Consider the following 19,581-nt stretch of genomic DNA (forward strand, 5'->3'; position numbering starts at 1 on the left):
CTGGAGAAGAAACTGTGTGAGGAAAGCTCCTCCCATGAGAATACCAAAGCAGAGCTGGACAGCACCAAAGCAAAGCTGAGCACGCAGTTGGAGTGCATTTCAGAACTCAGGACAAAACTGCTAGAGGAGCAGAAGGTCGAGCTTCAGTTGAACACTGTTATGTTGCAATATCGGATGGTTAAGGATCAACTGGCAAAATGCCAGAAACAAGCTGAGACACTGACGACGACCAACAACACAGTGACGGCAGATAGAAATGAGCAGTATGAGAAGGTCATCAAGATGGAGTTGGAGTGTGAAGAGCTGACCAACAAACTGGAAGTCGCAACAAAGGAACTGGAAGTGCATGAACGCAGAGCTGGAGGGCCCAGTAGCTCCTTTAGTGCGGAGGACGTGGTCTGCCTGCGGGCCCAGATCAAGGACATAGAGATCAAGGAAAGGGGCCTCACTCTGGAGAAGGCCTCTATGGAACGGCACCAAAAACACACTGAGGAAGACTTGCGTAAAGCTCAGGTTGCTATTGATGAGCTGACGCTACGAAACAACAGTCTGCTCGATGATATCAAGGGAATGGAATTATCGCTAGGCAAGGTCACGGCAAATTACCAGTCGGTCAAGATCGAGGCGAAGGAGTACAGTGATCTGCTAAAACGGGGTGAGCTGGAGAAGACCTGTATGTATGACCATTTGACGAACTATAAGGCCAAGGCGGTGCAGCGTGAGGAGGAACTGAAGGCAGATCTCACGGAATGCAACGATCAAGTGGCGGACCTTAAGGAGTCGCTCAAACACCAGGAGTCCCTGACGGTGGTGGTTGAGAACGCTCTCATGGAAAAAGAAGAGCAGATCAAGTCTCACGTCACACTGGTACAATGTGCACAAGAGGAACTTAACTGGTTCAAAAAGAAATGCAATCGCCTGACCACACCCGGCGGTGCGAAGAATCATCTCACCATCGGGAAGAAGCGCACTCTCCACAAGAGGTTGCTGCAGAAATGCGCCACGTTGGCCAAGGTGACGGACCAGCTCCAGAAGCAAAATGACCTCATTGCAAATCTGCAGCAGAAGCTCGGCCATGAGCCAGAGGACCTCATGATGGAACTGCAGATGTCTAAGTGGACCATAAGAGCTCTCAGGAAGAAGTTACAAGGCAAAGAGGCGCTCAACCAAGCTTTCTTCGAGAAGCTCAAGAAAATGGAGGAAGAGAACACAGTCCTGACAAATGAGGCCAGGAAGCTCAGGCTGGAGTCAAAATCCAGCCACTTCCGGCAGAACAGGCTCCCTCTGCTGAAGCGAGAAAAAGAAAAACCCAACTGTCTTTTTACTCCCCCTGTTCAGGGGAAGAGCGTCACCTTATTTCCTCCCATATATTAATGGATCTCACTCCACAGGGCTTCTCCAGAGAGGACGGCTCACATTCCACACACTCACCCTGATGCTTGAATGACAAGAAATCAAACCCTAGCAGGGGTGCTCAAATACAAATATTAAAGTACCCCTATATAGCAGGGGTGCTCAAATACAAATATTAAAGTACCCCTATATAGCAGGGGTGCTCAAATACAAATATTAAAGTACCCCTATATAGCAGGGGCGCTCAAATACAAATATTTAAGTACCCCCACATAGCAGGGGTACTAAAATACAAATATTAAAGTACCCCTATATAGCAGGGGTGCTCAAATACAAATATTAAAGTACCCCTACATAGCAGGAGTACTAAAATACAAACCTTAAAGGGCCACAAAGATTTTTTTTTCAATGACTCCAAGGTCCATTTATTGAGGTTGGTCAGTCTACACATAATAATACCATAATATTCAAAACTACAAACTAAGTAAGAAAGGCAATTTATAATTTAAGGGGGGTGTTAATGTTTGAAACCTGTAATGTAAAAACAAATGTTAAACATAGATGTGTGTCAGTTTTGGGAGTGAGGTTATGGAATGGACTTAATGATGAGCTGAAAAGGTGTAATTCTCTGTGTTCAAAAAGAGTTTACGACGTAAAATAGTTCACAGTTCAATTCAATTCAATTTTATTTGTAAAGCGCTAAATCACATCAACAAAACATCTCAAAGCGCTCTTACAATGATAGAGTACAACAGGACCCAACTAAACCCTTCCAAAGTAAGCAGGTGTAACAAGCAACAGTGGCCAGGAAAAACTCCCTCGCATGGAGAGAAGTTCAGAAGAACTCCCTCTTCAGGAAGAAACCGTGGGGCGGACCCTAGACTCTGGAAGGACGGCCATCCGCCTTGACCGGTTGGGGGGGAGAAGTACATGGGATAGGACAGGGAGACAGAGGAAAAGAAGAGGGAGAGAGAGAGTGGCAGACAGGCCAGATAAGTACAAATACTAAGAAAAGTCTATGATGAGCGTTGGTCTGATGATGAACCAATCTCAGTCTGGAGTTTAAGGGCCGTGCCGTTGGGGTGGGGTCCCGGTGCTGTGGTGGGGTCGGGTAGTAGGACCGTCGTAACTCCACTCTGTGAGTCTTGGGTCTGATCCCCTGGATCCTGCTCTCCTCCTGTCAGGGAGAAAAAAGATGGCGGCAGTATCTGGTGGCTACAGTAATGTTGTTACACAGAGAGAAAGAAAGAAAGAAAGACAAGAAACAGAACCTCCAAATGTAGAGTTACTCCCTTTAACGGGAGAGAGAAAATCCCCTCAGCAGTCTAGGCCTATAGCAGCTCAACTTAGTGGTCCTATTTTATTCCTATTTTATTCCTAAGGATAAGCTTTATCAAAGAGAAAGGTTTTTAGTCTACTCTTAAATAAACTAATGGTGTCGGCCTTTCGGACCGAGGCTGGTAGTTGATTCCAGAGTAAAGGAGCCATATGGCTGAAGCTCCTGCCTCCTGTTTTACTTTTATGGACTTTAGGGATTACCAACAGTCCTGCATCCTCAGAGCGAAGGGCTCGTGGAGGGTGATAAACTTCGAGAAGTTTCTCGATATAGGACGGAGCCTTCTGATGAAGAGTTTTATATGTGATCAGAAGGATCTTGAATTCTATTCTAGATTTAATTGGAAGCCAGTGTAAGGATGCTAAGACTGGGGAGATGTGCTCTCTTCTTCCAGTTCTGGTTAGTAAACGTGCAGCAGCGTTCTGCACTAGCTGTAAGGTCCTAACAGAGGAGTTTGGACATCCTGACATTAGGGAGTTACAATAATCTAATCTTGAAGTCACAAAGGCATGAATAATTTTTTCTGCATCTTTGAAGGACAAGAAGTTTCTAATTTTTGCAATATTCCTTAGATGGAAGAAGGCTGTCCTGGAGACATGTTTAACATGGGAAATAAAGGACAGATCCTGATCAAAAATAACACCCAGGTTCCTAATATCACTGTTAGAGGTTAAGGTAATCTAGAGGTTAAGGTAATATTATCTAACCTAATCAGACTGTCTGAAAAGTAATCCCTGAGCTTTTTAGGACCTAGGATTAGAACCTCAGTCTTGGATGTGTTGAGCATTAAGAAGTTGATAGACATCCAGGACTTAACGTCCCTGAGGCAGGACTCTAGTTTAACAAGTTGGTCGGCCTGATTGGCTTTAATTGATAAATATAGCTGAGTATCATCTGCATAACAATGAAAGTTAATGTTGTGTTTCCTAATAATATTTCCGAGTGGTAACATATAGAGATTAAACAATATCGGTCCGAGGACGGAGCCTTGTGGTACTCCACACCGGACCCGTTCATGCATTGAAGATTTGTTATTTACATGAACAAATTGAAACCGGTCAGATAAATATGATTTAAACCAGTTTAAGGCTAAGTTTTTAATGCCGACGGCATCTTCTAATCTCCTTAAAAGTATGTTATGATCGACAGTATCAAATGCGGCACTAAGGTCCAGAAGAACTAAAACAGATAGAAGACCTCTATCTGAGGCCATTAGAAGGTCATTAGTAACTTTTAGCAGTGCATTTACAGTTATGCTGTGAATTTTTGATTTGATATTTAGTTATTATTCGACAAGTGATTCCCAACTGAAACTGTCATTTTGTTCTGTATTTGATTGATTTTTCTTTGTAATCCTTTTGTTAGCGTTAGAGATAGGGTTATGTTCTTATCATCAGGTTCCTCCCCTCGTTCATCGTGGAGATTGCAGATCCACAACGGTAGGTTGAACCAAACATCGTCGGAATGTGAAGCGCCTCATCTTCTTCGGCGGAGGGGAAATTAGCTGCAGTAACTGTCTTGGTCCAGGAGGTGATGGCGTCACACTGACTCAGTGTGACGACATTCAGTCCAATGTTTTCTTGCAGGTCAATTAGCTCACCGTTGCAGTCGTAGCTGTGGCCCATGGGAAGATTTGTTGTGCTTCTGAAGTGAACACACTGACATTTCTGACCAGGAATGGATTGCCGATGCACAGAAGGACTTGTTTTCCCAACATGAAGTCATTAAAGCGTGTTTTGAAAGTTTTCATATTTGCTGCCTGTGGTGTTTTCTAACTAAACCATGTGAATTACAGACATGTAAAACTCATCTTGGCCCAAAAAGAGAAGATATAATTCTCTGCAACTCCGAATCATGTCTCCCCTCTCTACGATAAATGAATGAGCTTGGAGCATATTCTTCAAATTTCCAGTGTTACATAGTGAATTTCTGCTCCTTTCACTTTATTACTGGATGTGTCTGAATCAAATGTTTCAACATCAGGAGGAATGGAGGTGTAGAATGACAGAACACAGCTCTACAGGCGTTTCCAATAGCAACCTATGTAAACACATGCTGATTGACAATGAAAGTTCTCTTTCGCATGAAGCGTCATTAAAAGGCTAATTTTATTACAGTAGTATGTAGTTTGTTTAGTAGTTACTGATGAACCAAAAGTCTGGCTTCATTATAAAGAAGTTCTGTGGGTAGAAAATAGTGGGGCGCCTCAGAGCGGAGCGCCCCCTGCAGCCTGTGGTCATAACGCGATAAAAGACCTGGAAGTGAAGTGAGTTACAATGATATTAGGATGAAAAGCGTGAAATAAACCACCACAGATGCAGCTGACCTTATGTAACCGTTTTCTTCTGTCTGTTCCAACTCTTTGTGGAAATGGAGCAATTGCTCCTACGGTTAAAAATGAAAAAGGAATTAGTGGCCTCCGTTTTTTTTTTTTTAAGGGCATGAAGTTTTGAAAATATAAATAAAGAGCTCCACTTTCCTCTGGAAGGCCTGCACTGCCCACATCAGTTTACACACTGTGTCGTTCTCCCCTTCAAGCTTCACATTGACGTCATTTAGATGAGACGTTATGTCAGTCAGAAAGGCCACAGCTTCCAGCTTTTTACTGGATTTTGCAGGAAATCCATGAACAGTTTGGCTTTTGCGCCCTTTAGCTCGGATAGATTCACTTATAGTTCATTCCTAATGGCCCCAAAAAAATCGCCCATTATCGCTGGCGCTCCATCAATTGACACAACTTTCTTCACATCTATTCCTTTTCCGTTGAGCAGCTCCAGTATTGCGTTGTAAATGTCTTCACCCCCTTGTCTGTCCACAGAGGTTTGCCATGCCCAACACATCTCTAACAAACTCCCTTGTCGACTCGTTATAACTTCTCTGATAACATTCCATCGCACAGCTGCTTCACCAGATCACCAGCCAGGACTTCAGTGCGTCTGGCTGCTGTGGAATCTGAGAAGGGGAATTTTGTTTAATTTTAGCTGTCATTACCTCTTTTTGTTTGCCTTTAAACAATGTGTCCATCCCTTCAGTCATGCATTTATTTTATTTTTTTTAATTACTTCTGCATCTGTGAATGGCTTCTTGTGCAAACCCATAATCCACGCCACTCTCAGTGAGCCCTCTGCTGCTTTCTGTTGTGTCATAGATGTCACAAAAATCCTGCTTGCAGCTTGATGTGACGATTTCAGTGCATTTATTTTTGTTGATCTTAACTCTGAATTTTGAGGAAATGTCTTCAAAATGTCCATGCGTCGTCTCATAATGGAAATCACAGCTATGCTCTCCAGGCACATTAAGCACATGGCTCTTGTGCTGGTTGCAGGGAGAATGTCTATTCTTCTTTGAAATTTCATGTTCCACTTCTCTTTTCTCATTGTGGTTTTAGGCAGGGGGCCGTCCAGCCGTCATTTGGACGGTCAAGTTTCGGAAAAGACGAATGAAAAAATAGCGGACGTGTTGCTCAAAGCCTCTAAAATATGTGTATGATGACCATCACTACTTGTCACCGTATAATTTTGCCTGAATTCCTATTTTTTTGCCAAAATATAGAGAATAATCGGCTCGTGGAAACAACTTGCAACTGTCCAGTAATGAGCAACGTGATTGGTCAATTTGATACCATGTGGTATACATATATATATATTTTGAAAGGCGGCCTCTGATTGGTTCGTAATTCTCTGACTCATTCTGATGCGTTCAAATGCTGGGACAAAAGGGAGGAATTTGGAAGAATTTTCTTTCAAAATGCTGAAGAATTATTTATCTGCAGAATCCACACAGGTGGTATTAATTACATGGACCTCTGATGATCTGATTTTCCATTTCAAAATGTTGACACAAGTTTGGATAACTGCACATCATTCATGCTTTTCATTGAAGAATAAAATATTCTTTGCTGTGAAAATGCTGATTTTGTATTTAAGTATTGACGATCATGCTTATTCCATCACCAATTTATGTGTGACTGTGACATCCTAAGGCATTGAGACCGAGCTATTGGAGGCCTGCAGAGAACAAATGACATTGAATATTCAAAAACTAATAAGAGGAGAATATAAACTATTTCACAGTTCAGAGTCTACAGGTGCTCAGTTTAGGGTGCAGATAGAAGCAATGTGCCAAATACAAGGGACATAAACAAGTACATGTAGTGAAGTTTGGAGTGAGGTGAGTCAGGTACAAGTGAAAACCATCATCAATGAAAAGAAGCTATTATCTTAAAGGGAAAAAGACAAGCTTATAACAAAGCAAGAAAGTATACTGGATGCATCAGCAAAAATATCCAGGAGAAAAGGAAATATATCACTGTTAAGGAGCAAAATCTACAAGTCACAATGTTGTATTTAGTAGTCCAGGATGCATTAGAATGCACCATTTATGGTCTGTCTCTATCAATTGTTTTCTCTCTCTCTCTTATCAGCAGCTTTTTCATCCCTCATTACTGTTTCCCTTCTTTTTCTTCACATCAATTCATGGCAGTTGCCATCTGTGAAGTCACACTACCGCCATCTGCTGGTTCCAGCTAGTCCATACCATTCTCACCACTCAAAAAAAGAGAAAGAAATAAAGAAAGAAACATCATCCCATGTACCTCTCCCATCTGCTTTGTATGAAACATTTTACCACAGTTTTTTGGGGGGATTCCTTTGGAAAAGATCCGAATCGTTAACAAAAATTGAAGCAACCCAATCCAGACATTTCTGCAGGTTTTCATGTGCTTTCTGTGTCCGTGCTCCCAACGGGACGGGACTAATTGAAAAACGGCAGAATAATAATAATAATAATAATAATAATAATAATAATAATAATAATAATAATAATAATAATAATGAAATTAAACTAGGATAGTAATCTTTGCGCCTGGCCACTAAAAGGCAGTCACAAGAATAATCTTCCAATATGTTGGCGGAGTGGGACGTCATCACGCAGGCGCCGACGTGAGGTCACAGGAGACGTGATCGGAGTGAGACGTCCACTGTCAACAATCTGTGCCGTCGCTGTAAACAGGAGCGCCTTTCGGCGCCCCTTTTCGCTTCGGACGGTCAGTTTTCAGCCTCTTATCAACACTAACAGCGCTCATCGAAAAGGGAAACATGGACGACGACACACTCACGACGCTGAAGATACTAATAATAGGAGAAAGTGGCGTTGGGAAGTCCAGGTGAGCCCCAGCTGCACGAATGCTAACGGCAGTTAGCTGATGTGTTAGCCTCGATCCGGGACAAAATAACGGGATCAGAAACGTGATGCGGCTTTTTAAAGACACTATCATATCGCTTTTAGTTGTAAAATCCCGCATCACAACGTATGAGAGCAATTGTGAGTCAAATAAACAACGTATAGCCTGAAGCTTGCCAGTTGTCTCAGCGAGCTTCGTGTGACATCGTTTGAAGAAATCTGATTCTCTCTGAAAAAGACAGAATATTCTCACGATCTGACATTAAAAACACATTTTAAACTTAACGAGTGGCACGGGTCACTGTTTAGCTTTAATGTCCCTTTCTGCAGTTTCCATCCCCGAATCTCCCCCATCATTAGTACCTAATAAACATCCACTGGTAACAGGCTGATTTATTTAACCTTCAAATGCCTTTAATTTGTAGTAAACTATACAGTTGCTCCAGTCGGCAAGTGGCAATTAGAGGCAATTGTTGATTGCCTCCAATTAGAGTAATAATAGTCATTGAGTATAATGTTTTTCTCTTGACTTGTAAGGTTGGCAGCTTGCCGTGTAACTGAGGTCCAGACTGCATGAAAAGAGTCCGTAGAAGAACAAAGTATGGTCAGAGCGCAGGGCAAGGCAAGGCTTCCACATAGACATGCAATGAGAAGACATCTTTTCTCGAAAGCCTGCTGACCGGATCTTCCACCCAATCGATCCCCGATAACGATGGCCGAGGGATCAACCCCACATGTATGTCTTTGGACTCGTGAGGGAAACCGGAGGAAAGACACACACACACACACACACACACACACACACACACACACACACACACACACACACACACACACACACACGCGCGCGGTTTACACGGAATAACGACAGTATTTGCCTCTGTGGTGTCATGACTCCCACTCCATATTCTCCCGGGAATTGGGAGTTTTATTTTGACAGTCACCAAAAATAACCATCCAACTTGGTCTTCCTTCCACTAGAATATCCTCGTTCTCTTATTGTTAATGTTTATAGCTTGTTGTTCTCCGTGGGTATGTGCGTGAGGTTTCATTACAAAAAAAACCCAAACAAACAACAGCACCGATTTGTGGCCTGGCATGCAAACTACATCGTTTTCCACTCGAAAACATTGTCGTGGAAACGACACCTCGGCCTGTCTCCTCTGTTGAAAAAGTGTCATATTTGTCCCAGCTTGTAATTTCCAGCTTTATTTTTTTCAGAACTTTCCTCCATAACAAAAGTGGAAAACTTGTGTTTCTAGGTAACTGGAACTCGCTCGTCACCCAGAGCAATGACTGGCTGGTGAAATATGACACCGACAAGAGATCTTTTTTATTTTTTATTATTATTATTTTGTGAAGTTGTCTTTTCCAGGTCAGGGAAACAAAATTATATTGTAGGATCAAGGTTTAAAATCTCTCCTTTTCCCTCTGGTGGTGCGTTTAGCCTGCTTTATATGAATGCAGGTCGTCCCAGGCGCCTCCCCGACTTGATGCCACAACACACTCGTGTGTTTGCTTATGTTTCCAGACAAACAGAGGAGTGCGAGGCCAGCCGCTTTGTTTCCACCGAGCAATTCCCGATTATTGTTATACAGGCTTTTTGCCTGATCCAATAAACCAGACTGTGATTAGGTTCCAAATGGCTTTCCGGTCCAGAGGCAGCTTCAGCAGCATGCAGCCGGTGCAGTGGGGAGTTTTAAGCAGCATCTCCTCAAATCATCAGGGAACAAAGAACCTGATCGCAAGACGTTCTTAACCTGGACGGAAAAAAAATAAGAGATTATGCCTGGGTCAAAGGAAAGGAAGGAGCTTGTGATTGTGCTTGATTAGTCACAGTTCCAGCCGATCCAGGGGTGATATCATCTGCCGCTTGGTATTTTTAGTGCCAGCAAGAGACGGAGCGGGGGCGACGGTGAGGTAGAAATCCTGAATTAGACGAGTTCGCTGCGGCAGGAATAAGCATGAGAGCCGTCACGGTGAGGCCTCATCTTCTTCTCTCCCCTCTTCTTATCAACAGCCTCCTCTTGAGATTCACAGATGACACATTCGACCCGGAACAAACGGCCACGATAGGTGAGTACCAGGAGCGGGAGGATTGAAGTGGTTCCAGCTGCAGGATCAGAACCCAGATTAATGAGGGGAGGGGGGGGGGGGGGGGGGGGTGAGCAGGTTGTAAGACTTCATCAGCGGTAGTGACAGGCTGAGGGGGGAACACAGGAAGTGACTGACCCCGCCCTCTTCTCTCTGTCGAGGCGTCGACTTCAAGGTGAAAACCATCTCTGTGGATGGAAACAAGGCAAAACTGGCGATATGGGTAAGTCCACACACACACACACACACACACACACACACACACACACACACACACACACACACACACACACACACACCATTTTTCTGTCTTTTAAAGTCAACATGTTCTAATCTGCAGTCCTAACAAGTGGCCACAAGATGGCACACTATGTTCATATATGTGCTCTAGTTTTGTGAGTCCAATGTGTGTGTGTGTGTGTGTGTGTGTGTGTGTGTGTGTGTGTGTGTGTGTGTGTGTGTGTGTGTGTGTGTGTGTGTGTGTGTGTGTGTGTGTGTGTGTGTGTGTGTGTGTGTGTGTGTGTGTGTGTGTGTGTGTGTGTGTGTGTGTGTGTGTGTGTGTGTGTGTGTGTGTGTGTGTGTGTGTGTGTGTGTTTTAGGACACTGCAGGACAGGAGCGCTTTCGAACCCTGACGCCCAGTTACTACCGTGGTGCACAGGGAGTCATCCTCGGTAAGCAAAGCTGGTGGGGTGTGCGTCTGTGCGTGCGTGTGTGTTTGTGTGTGCGTGTGCGTGTGTAAGGTCACAGGATGAAAAGCCATCAGTCCCTTTACAACAGGGGCCTGACTGTAAAGAGAGCACACACAGTCTTGCCTCTCTGGAAGTCAGTTTATACTTTTAAGTTGAACTCCTCGTACAGACAGGCATGCTTGTCCAGCATGTGTGTACACACACACACACACACACGGAGGAAGTGAGTTAAACCAGAATAGCAGACTTCCTCTGCACCTCATGGTTTTTGACCGCACTAATGATGCAGAAGCAGAAGGCGCCTCCTTGCTGCATCTGTGGGATTTTGAATCTCAGTTCAATCTGATATCAGACATGTGTTTTAGTCGATAGTATATCAGTCAATAATCTAATCTCCATTTGGTCTGTTTTTTTTCTTTCTTTTTTTCCTTTGATATTATGTAGCATATTGAGTTTACTGTGGGGAAAAATGATATTTTTAATAACTAATGCAGCTAATTACTTGTTGACTCACCTAAAACTAGTACGTAGTATTTTACACTTCCGTCTTTCCTAGTGGGAATTTCCCAAGTGGACAGAGAACAGGTGTGTTTTCTGTCTTTGCAGCTCGTATGTGCTTTAACTGAACATATAAATGGTGGGAATCAATAACAATAAATATAAACTAAGCACCAGAAGTGAAGAGAGTTTTGTTGGAGTTCCTTAGTGAAGGTGTGTGTGTGTGTGTGTGTGTGTGTGTGTGTGTGTGTGTGTGTGTGTGTGTGTGTGTGTGTGTGTGTGTGTGTGTGTGTGTGTGTGTGTGTGTGTGTGTGTGTGTGTGTGTGTGTGTGTGTGTGTGTGTGTGTGTGTGTGTGTGTGTGTGTGTGTGTGTGTGTGTGTGTGTGCGTGCGTGCGTGCGTGCGTGCGTGCGTGCGTGCGTGCGTGCGTGCGTGCGTGCGTGCGTGCGTGCGTGCGTGCGTGCGTGCGTGCGTGCGTGCGTGCGTGCGTGCGTGCGTGCGTGTGTTGATCCTGAGGGTGTGTGTGTGTGTCCTCAGTGTACGACGTGACTCGTAGGGAGACCTTCACCAAGCTGGACAACTGGCTGCAGGAGTTGGAGACGTTCTGTACGAGGACCGACCTGGTCAAGATGCTGGTGGGGAACAAGATGGACCGGGTGAGCAGCTCGGGGACAAAGTGTCTCCTGTCAGCTCCACGAGGACGTTTGACCTTTTGATGTTTAAATGAAAAAGTGGCGAGAAGGTGGAGGAACGTCTGAAATGACGAGGAGCTCGTTAACATAAAGCAGCCGCGGCTTTTCTTCGTCGAGTGACGCTGCTGAGGACCTGAGACGTTTATTACGTCCTGGTCTTCGTCTGCTGAAGTCACTTTCACCCTCGTCTTCCTCATCCTCTTCCTTTTCTTCATCCACCCTTCTCGTCATCTTCTTTTTCCTCCTGTTCCTCCTCTTCATCCACCCTCCTCCTCGTCCTAACCTCTTCTTCCTCTTGCTTCTTCTCCTCTTCTTATCTTCTTCTTCCCTCAACCTCTTCATCCTCTTCCTCCTCCTTTTGTACTTCCTCTTTGTCCTTCTCTTTGTCTTCTTCCTCCTCTTCTCTTCTACCTTCCTCCTTCTCCCTCTTCCTCCTTTTCTACTTCCTCATCATCCCCTTCGGCCTCCTCTTTCTTTTCTTTCTCCTGTTTCTTCTCTTCCGCCCTCCTCTTCTTCATCCTCCTCCTTTTCTACGTGCTCCCTCTTTGTCTTCCTCCTCCTCTTCTTCTCTTCTACCTTCCTCCTTCTCCCTCTTCCTCCTTTTCTACTTCTTCATCGTCTCCTTCGTCCTCCTCTTTCTTCTCTTCCTCCCTCCTCGTCTTCATCCTCCTCCTCCTCCTCTTCTACTTTCTCCCTCTTCGTCCTCCTCCTCGTCCTCCACAGTAGCAGGCTGCTCAAACTCACCATCACCCCTCCTCATGTTTCAGGAGAACCACGAGCTCGACCGGGCCGAAGGGCTGAAGTTTGCCAGAAAACATTCCATGCTTTTTATAGGTAAGTACAGAGGAACCCCCCCACCACCCCCACCCCCACCACCACCACCACCACCTCTCCACCCTCCCACCCCTCCTACAGCTTTTCAAGCGTAGATCTCTTTATAACCAGCTCCCTTTATCGTTTCCTCCTGACTCGTTTCCCCATCTATGTTTTCTTCCTCCCGTTTAATGAGAAATAAAGCAGGATGTCACAATACGACAGGGTAGTTACGTGTTTAGTAGGTTTAATATGGGTGGTTATTTACTGTTATTGTTTATTCTAGTTGTTATTTATATAAAGAAGTATGTAAAATGTTTTTTTTCTTTTTTACATTTTTACACATTAGTTTAAAGCAATTATGTGAAAAAAATGCTTTAAAATATTTGAAAAATACTGTGTATTTTTGTTTTGCAGGACTTAGGAGTTAAAACGATGAAAAAATTATCAAACTTATTACAGTTTGAAAAATTCTAAAGGAAGGGGAGGAAATAACCATCACTGTTTTTGTTATTTGGGTGTAGGATAGAGCAACATTGACGTACATTAAGGAAAACTTTTAAAAATCTTTTGTGTGATTTGCGACGATAAAGATGTAAAGGGGGAGGATTAAAAAGGTTACACGACTTCCTCCTTCCCTTTTCGAACATGTGACGCATAAATTATAAAATTGGAATTCTGTTTGTTTCTCTTGTTTAGTTTTTTACATATTCGTAAATCAATAAACAACAAATGCATAAATACTATTTAAGTAGGCTTCCATGCGATTCCCACGTCTCCTCCTCTCCCTCCGCCCTCTCAGAGGCGAGCGCCAAGACGAAGGACGGCGTGCAGTGCGCCTTCGAGGAGCTGGTGGAGAAGATCATCCAGACGCCCGGCCTGTGGCAGAGCGAGAACCACGGGCGGGCGGTGCAGCTCACCGACGAGGACGCTGGCGCCGCGTCCTGCGGCGGCTACTGCTCCCTGGTTTAGATGACACACACACACACACACACACACACACACACACACACACACACACACACACACACACACACTCTTTTTGCACACTTTCTAATAACGACGCTGCGCTATGAAAATGCAAAATCCAGGCCGGCCTTCCTCGTACTGGAATCAGAGGAGCGACTCCTCCTCTTTTCTTACCTTGTCTGCAGTTTGTTTGGTTTTTTTTGTTTGTTTTTTTGATTTTAGATTTTTCGAGACCTCGATCAAAAATATCAGCCGCTCAATGCTCGCATGATTCAGCCATGACGGAGTCCAGAAGAGAAAGCCAAAGTTAGTCAGACACATGGCCGGGTCTCTGAAGTATGATGATGAGAATGGAAAAACCTGTGTTTGACCAAGGTTTCTGTTTGTCTCCAGCATGCTTTTTCTTTTTTTCTTTTTTTTCGGGTCCACGGAGCACTTTTGCCTTAGGAAGCACATCTGTATCAATGCAGGGCCGACGTTTTTCTCCAGTGTTTGTCTTTCCTCTGTCCTGTGCTTCGTCCCCCTCCGCTCCTCTTCCTCTCCCCAACACAGACTGTGGATATTGCTGCACTACTGGAGAAGCTTCCAACGGTCTTGGCTCACGCGTCCCGTCTCTGTCTAAAAGCAGTATTTAATCCCCTCCCCGCTGCAGATCTTTGCGAGAGACTGGCATCACAAAGGGTTCGTCCTGACATTGCACGCCTTTTTTTTTTTTTTTATTCTTTTTTTTTTTATTATTATTTAAATATGAGGTGCTTTAATGGAGTGCGACATACTGGCACTCACCCACTCCGACAGATAATACCAGAAATATCACTACTGCAGTATTTTCACACAGATCTCCTCTTTTGACAAAGGAAAAGTGTTCAGTATGAAACGGGGGTTGGTGAGTCATCAGGGTGGGGGTCAAAAGACGGAGCCGTGCTTCCTGCTAATGGATTCCACAGCGTGCTCCCGTCCTCGTGTAAATTTCTGAGTAACGGTTTGAAGTTACCCCCCCACATACTGTTTGTAAGTATCCTAGTGCTGGTGTGTGTTCCTAGAGATGTAGCGCTGAGCCGAGGCTCCCATCCTGACTTGACATGGACTGCGAGCGCGTGACGTTAAAGCCCCGGTTACACAACTACGTTTTCAACGCACAGCGTTTTGAGTGTCTGTTTACGCGACAACGGAGCTTGGTCTCCATGGAAACGGGGGGGGGGTGACACTTTTGTGAAATGCTGCTACTGCACATGCGCACCATGGTCACAGTAAGTAGTTTTTCTGCACATGCTCAGTAGATGGGTTTTGAGTTTCCATGTGGGCGTACTCGCCTCTGTTGATGTTTATGGCGAATTCTTCTCCGCTGTGGTTTCATGACAAAAACCACCAACTCGTGGCCCAATGTGTGCTAACGTCGTCGTTTTCACTGCACTTTTTGAAAACGTTGCCGTGTAAACCTGAAACGCTAAAACGTTGTCGTGTTTCCCGGGCCTTCCAATTTTTCTTTTCTCAGTTTTTTTTGTTTTTTTTAAACTGCATGGGAAATGTGCGTGCCAATTTTTGTTTGTTTGTTTGTCGGGTGAATGACCTTCAGAGGCTATTTACCATAAATACTTTAACTTATATTTAGCTGAAACACAAGCGAACCATTTTGGGAAAAATGGATCTTAATACAAAACGGAAGTAGGCTTTTTAAAACGTATAGCTGTTTTTTATTATTTTTTTTATTATTTTGTTCTGAGGAATATGATGAAAACCTTGTACATTGTGTGTATTTGAGGGATTTGATGGGATAATTCCTGTACGAATTGTAAAGCTGAATGTATACATATTTCACGATGAACCGCCCGATGTGTTGAACTAAAATAAAACTTTTTATTTTAAGTGATTGGTGTTTGATGAGACCGGAGCCTGTGGCTGTGATGTCCGTGTGTTCAGCGTTTGACCAATGGCTGCGCCGTCATCGCCGCCGTGTTAGAAATGTCACCGTCGGGCGAGTTTTTTTTTTTTTTTTTTTTTTTTTTTTCTTCCACATTCCTCTGCCCGCAGAATAAAAGGCTGGTGTTTAAACAGTGTCCGAGGAACCCTCGGACCCCTAGACGTGTGAGCCGTCTAAATCATCTCCCTGGCCAACCTCTCGGGAAACGCCACCGCGGGCCATAACTCACTCGGATCAGCGCTTCAGTCGGGATGTGCACAATTCCTGGGCGATTATGAAAAAGAAAGAAAAAGGTGGGGGGGGGCGGTGATTCGCTTGGAGCTCTGTGGAAATATGTCTCAGTCAAACAACAACGGAGGCAAACGTGGAAACGATGCCTTCATGTGGTCCGACCATGTGCCGCGCTGCAGCGCCGCCGTTTCCTCCGCCAGCCTACGCTGGAAAAACATCAAGCGGAGCCTCTCAAAGGCGCTCGAGCTCCTCGTGTCTGTGAGAGCGGCAGAGTCGGATCCACTCTTTTCTTTATTGCCTTGTTTGTGAAAGCGTAGTTTTAGTGGGGAAATGGCTTTACTCAAATCCCCCCGTTCGCCATGAAACAATGCCCCTGATTTCCAAGGGTCAGAATTTTAATTCAAATTTAATTAAAAATTCTGCGCCGTTGTCGGTATTACTTCTTTTAGGCTTTGAAGACGAGAGCGGGGAGGAAAGATAAAAAGGTCGGATTGTCGTCTGGTGTGCATTTTTACATCAAACCAAAAGTTGTGGACGGGATATTGAATCCCTTCCTTTGTTGTTAAATATGCCCCGAAACTTTCCTCACTTCCACAACAATGTTGTTTGCTGCGCTAAATGTACTCATGAGATGATTGTTGGCCTATTTTTACCAGCTGAAGGATCACCAAGCGCCTCTGAAATGTAGGGGAAGGTTTCTAACGGCTTCATGCACCAATGGCGACTTGCTGGATTCAGACAGGTTTACCTTCTATACCCAATTTATTTATACTAGGGTTAATCAATTAACGTAACAAGGATTTCTTTGGATGCTGGGATCAACTTACCTTCCCATTCTGTGGCCATCTTGCATTCGGCTTTAGCATAAAGAGCATCTCGGTAAGACGTTGTATACTTTCGTTATGCCACCAATACTAGTCCTGAATCGGTACCAATTTGTGGAATTTACCACGAATCCCAATTAGCAACCTTTAATCCCATCGCTTTAGACAAGAAATAAATACTTTCACGCATCATCCCAATGGGAATTCTTTAAGCAAACCATCCAGGTCAAAGTTCATCAGAGCAGACTTCATTTTAGCTTACGTAACCGTGTGATCGTACTAAAGTGAGAAATACGGTCAGGATTAATGTGAAAGTGGGATATTTAGGGCAACTGACAGAAGTGTGTCGCTTGAACGTGTCTGATTTGACAAAGGGCAAAGAGCAGCGCGGTTCCTGGACAGATCAAAATGGTTCATATGATTGATAAACTGATCCCATATCTGGATCGAATATCGGCCCGATAACAAAAAAGATGATTACCAGAGGTAATCCTTTCCCTTTCAGTCTTTTGATACACGAGCTACGTCATACGTACGTCATGGAGCGAAGGGCGGACTCTGCGGCGTGAAAGTTTTTCACACTGAACACTCCAACTAGTCCGACGGCAAGTCTGCAAAGTGAATGTTTCTTAGGGGTGGTGGCGGTGGTACCGCTACATGTAAAGGTATATAGCTTTTTAGGCCGACTCCGTATCAGATCAGTATCGGCTAATAGTTCAAGCCAGAGCATCGGGATCAGTGTATCTCTAGTACACCATTTGGCATTACTGAGGGAACGCTGGAGTACTGTAGCCCTGAAGGGCCAAAAGCGCAACGCAACAGCGAAAAGACACAACAACAACATGATGATTGTGATCAATGTCATTATGGGTCTTGTTGGTCACCTTGAGGAAATTATAACGCTGTGTTTGTGCTCTGCCGTCCATCGGTTGGTTCCGTCAGATAAATAGTGTCCCCGGAAACAAAGCCTGTTTGTTCTCTGACACTTTCGTGACTTTCTGTTGTTGAGTTGTGACTGCAGAAAGATCTCATCAGCCAAGGCCAAACTGTTTATGTGACACTTATCTTCTTTGTCAGTTCACCAAAGTTTTTTTTTTTCATAAAGACAACATTTCATAAATCAATCCAAACTTTCAAGTCTGCAGTGGATGTGCTGGTCTGGAGCAAAATGGCAGCTCTATTTTTAGGAGTCACTGACACACAAAGACATGCCTTCGTGCCCTCGAACTTATTGGAAAAGCACAGAAAGCCGAAATTGAAGAGACGACTGAACGCTCCTCGTCTTCCCCCGACGTGTATGAACTCCCCACTAATCCCAGAACCCCCGAGTCCCGCCCCGCCCCGTTGCCTGGGAGCGTCTCTGCAGGCGCAGCTTGATGGACTGCTCGCCGTCCCGCCGTCTGTGTCTGAGCATGCGGCCAGCTGTTAAGCTAACAGAGCAGATCTGGCTCTCATTAGCACGGTCTTGTCTCCTCGCTCCTCCTTTGCCCTCGGCAGCAGGAGGAGCGGCGGCGGCGGTGGAGACCTTCTGGGTTCAGACGAGACCCTCGGGGGAGCAGTCCCCCGCTGTCGTGTACAAAAAGAAATGTTACGGAGCGTTGTTTCATAAGGTGTCGGGTTCCCGGACGTCACTCACCTTGACGTGCTCGTTGCCATCAGGTGATTGGAAAGATTGTGAAGACCGTGCCGTGATGATGAGAACTCAACAGAGTTCAAAGCCTTTTTCTCCTCCCGGGCCAATCGAACCTGTAAGTCTGCACGTTGTTCCACTGTTTACGTACAGAGGTGAAGTAGAGGAAAATGCCCCCTTTGCTCCGGCTCCTTCCTTCCTCCGACATCGGCCTCTCTTAGGTTTCCCTCTTGAGGACCAGAGGACCGTGAGGTAATGACCTGTGTGACCAGAACTGATGTCTCTTGTCACTGCAGGTGGAAACGCTTTGATTACGCGGAGCCTCGTGTTTACGTTGTTGCACCCGTTTACATTTAGACCCTTTGACAGTTCATCAGGCGATCGGTCGCGTCCCCGTTTCAGGCCCGGTCTGTTTTGAGCTCGCTGACCTCCCGTGTCCTTCGGGTTACAAAGAAGTCAGTCAACTCCCCCCGAATTCTCCCGCGGACTCACCGCGACAATCCCCCAAACCTTCTTGTGTGGCCCTCGGTGTCATGGACTTTCTGTTAAATAATACCTGAGCTCAGGAGCCTCCTTGAATGGGCACAGTGTTGAAAGATCTTTTTCTTTTTTCTCGGGGAAAAACTCCGATCTGAAGTTTCTATTGATTCTGTCAACACAGAAGCTTGCCCACGTTTCTTTCAGCAGTAGTCTTGCTGCCTATGGGTGCCCATCAATCACATCAGGCCCCTTATAACTCAATAAAAACAGGCCTCGGGTAAGCAGGAAACCTCTATCTGTTTGGTGTGAACCTCTGGCCCCGGATCCATGTAAGTCAATTCAGTTGGTAATAGGGCTGTAATTGAGTTTCCTCATATTTGATACCCTGTCAATCTAATTTAAGCCTAAATGATTGTATTGTAACCCACTCTTGTTATTTCCAAAAACACAGCGCCATGTGTACGGGCCCTAAAGAAAGCAGGAGACGGCGACTCGTCACCCTCCTTGCCGCGGGGGTTGCTTTCATCCCGTCCTCGGGTTACTCTGGCAATAAGCACCAGGGCCGAGGACAGGGCCTGCAGCGGGGGTGGGGGTGGGGCGCTCCTGCCTTATTGAAACAAAAATGGGAGGATGAGTAATTCAATTCATTCCTCCCACCACCCACAACTCGCCCCGCGTGTTCGTCGGGGGCTCGCGTCTTCGGCCGCACGCCGCCGCCCGGGATTCCACGGCCGTGTCGTCATTTCAACCGTGTCAAAGACGCCCGGTCCAGATCCCACTCGTGCTACCGCCGCAACATGGGAGCAAATATCCATGTACTCAGGCTATCGGCTTCTATAATAAACTAATCACATTGTGTCAACACGGGCT

The 19,581-nt window shown here is 45.1% G+C and overlaps 1 protein-coding gene across 1 annotated transcript; it reads left to right on the plus strand.

The window, feature by feature from the left end:
* The first annotated feature begins 7,666 nt into the window (after window positions 1-7,666).
* Window positions 7,667-15,489, plus strand: rab18a (RAB18A, member RAS oncogene family). Its single transcript, XM_080489678.1, has 7 exons — window positions 7,667-7,853; window positions 9,891-9,946; window positions 10,126-10,187; window positions 10,564-10,636; window positions 11,689-11,807; window positions 12,611-12,677; window positions 13,459-15,489. Exons 1-7 carry the CDS (start codon window positions 7,786-7,788, stop codon window positions 13,626-13,628), a joined length of 615 nt encoding a protein of 204 aa, XP_080345804.1. The 5' UTR covers window positions 7,667-7,785; the 3' UTR covers window positions 13,629-15,489.
* The last annotated feature ends 4,092 nt before the right edge of the window (window positions 15,490-19,581 follow it).

The sequence above is a fragment of the Lipophrys pholis genome (assembly GCF_963383615.2).
Source record: "Lipophrys pholis genome assembly, chromosome: 20".
Lineage (NCBI taxonomy): Eukaryota > Metazoa > Chordata > Actinopteri > Blenniiformes > Blenniidae > Lipophrys > Lipophrys pholis.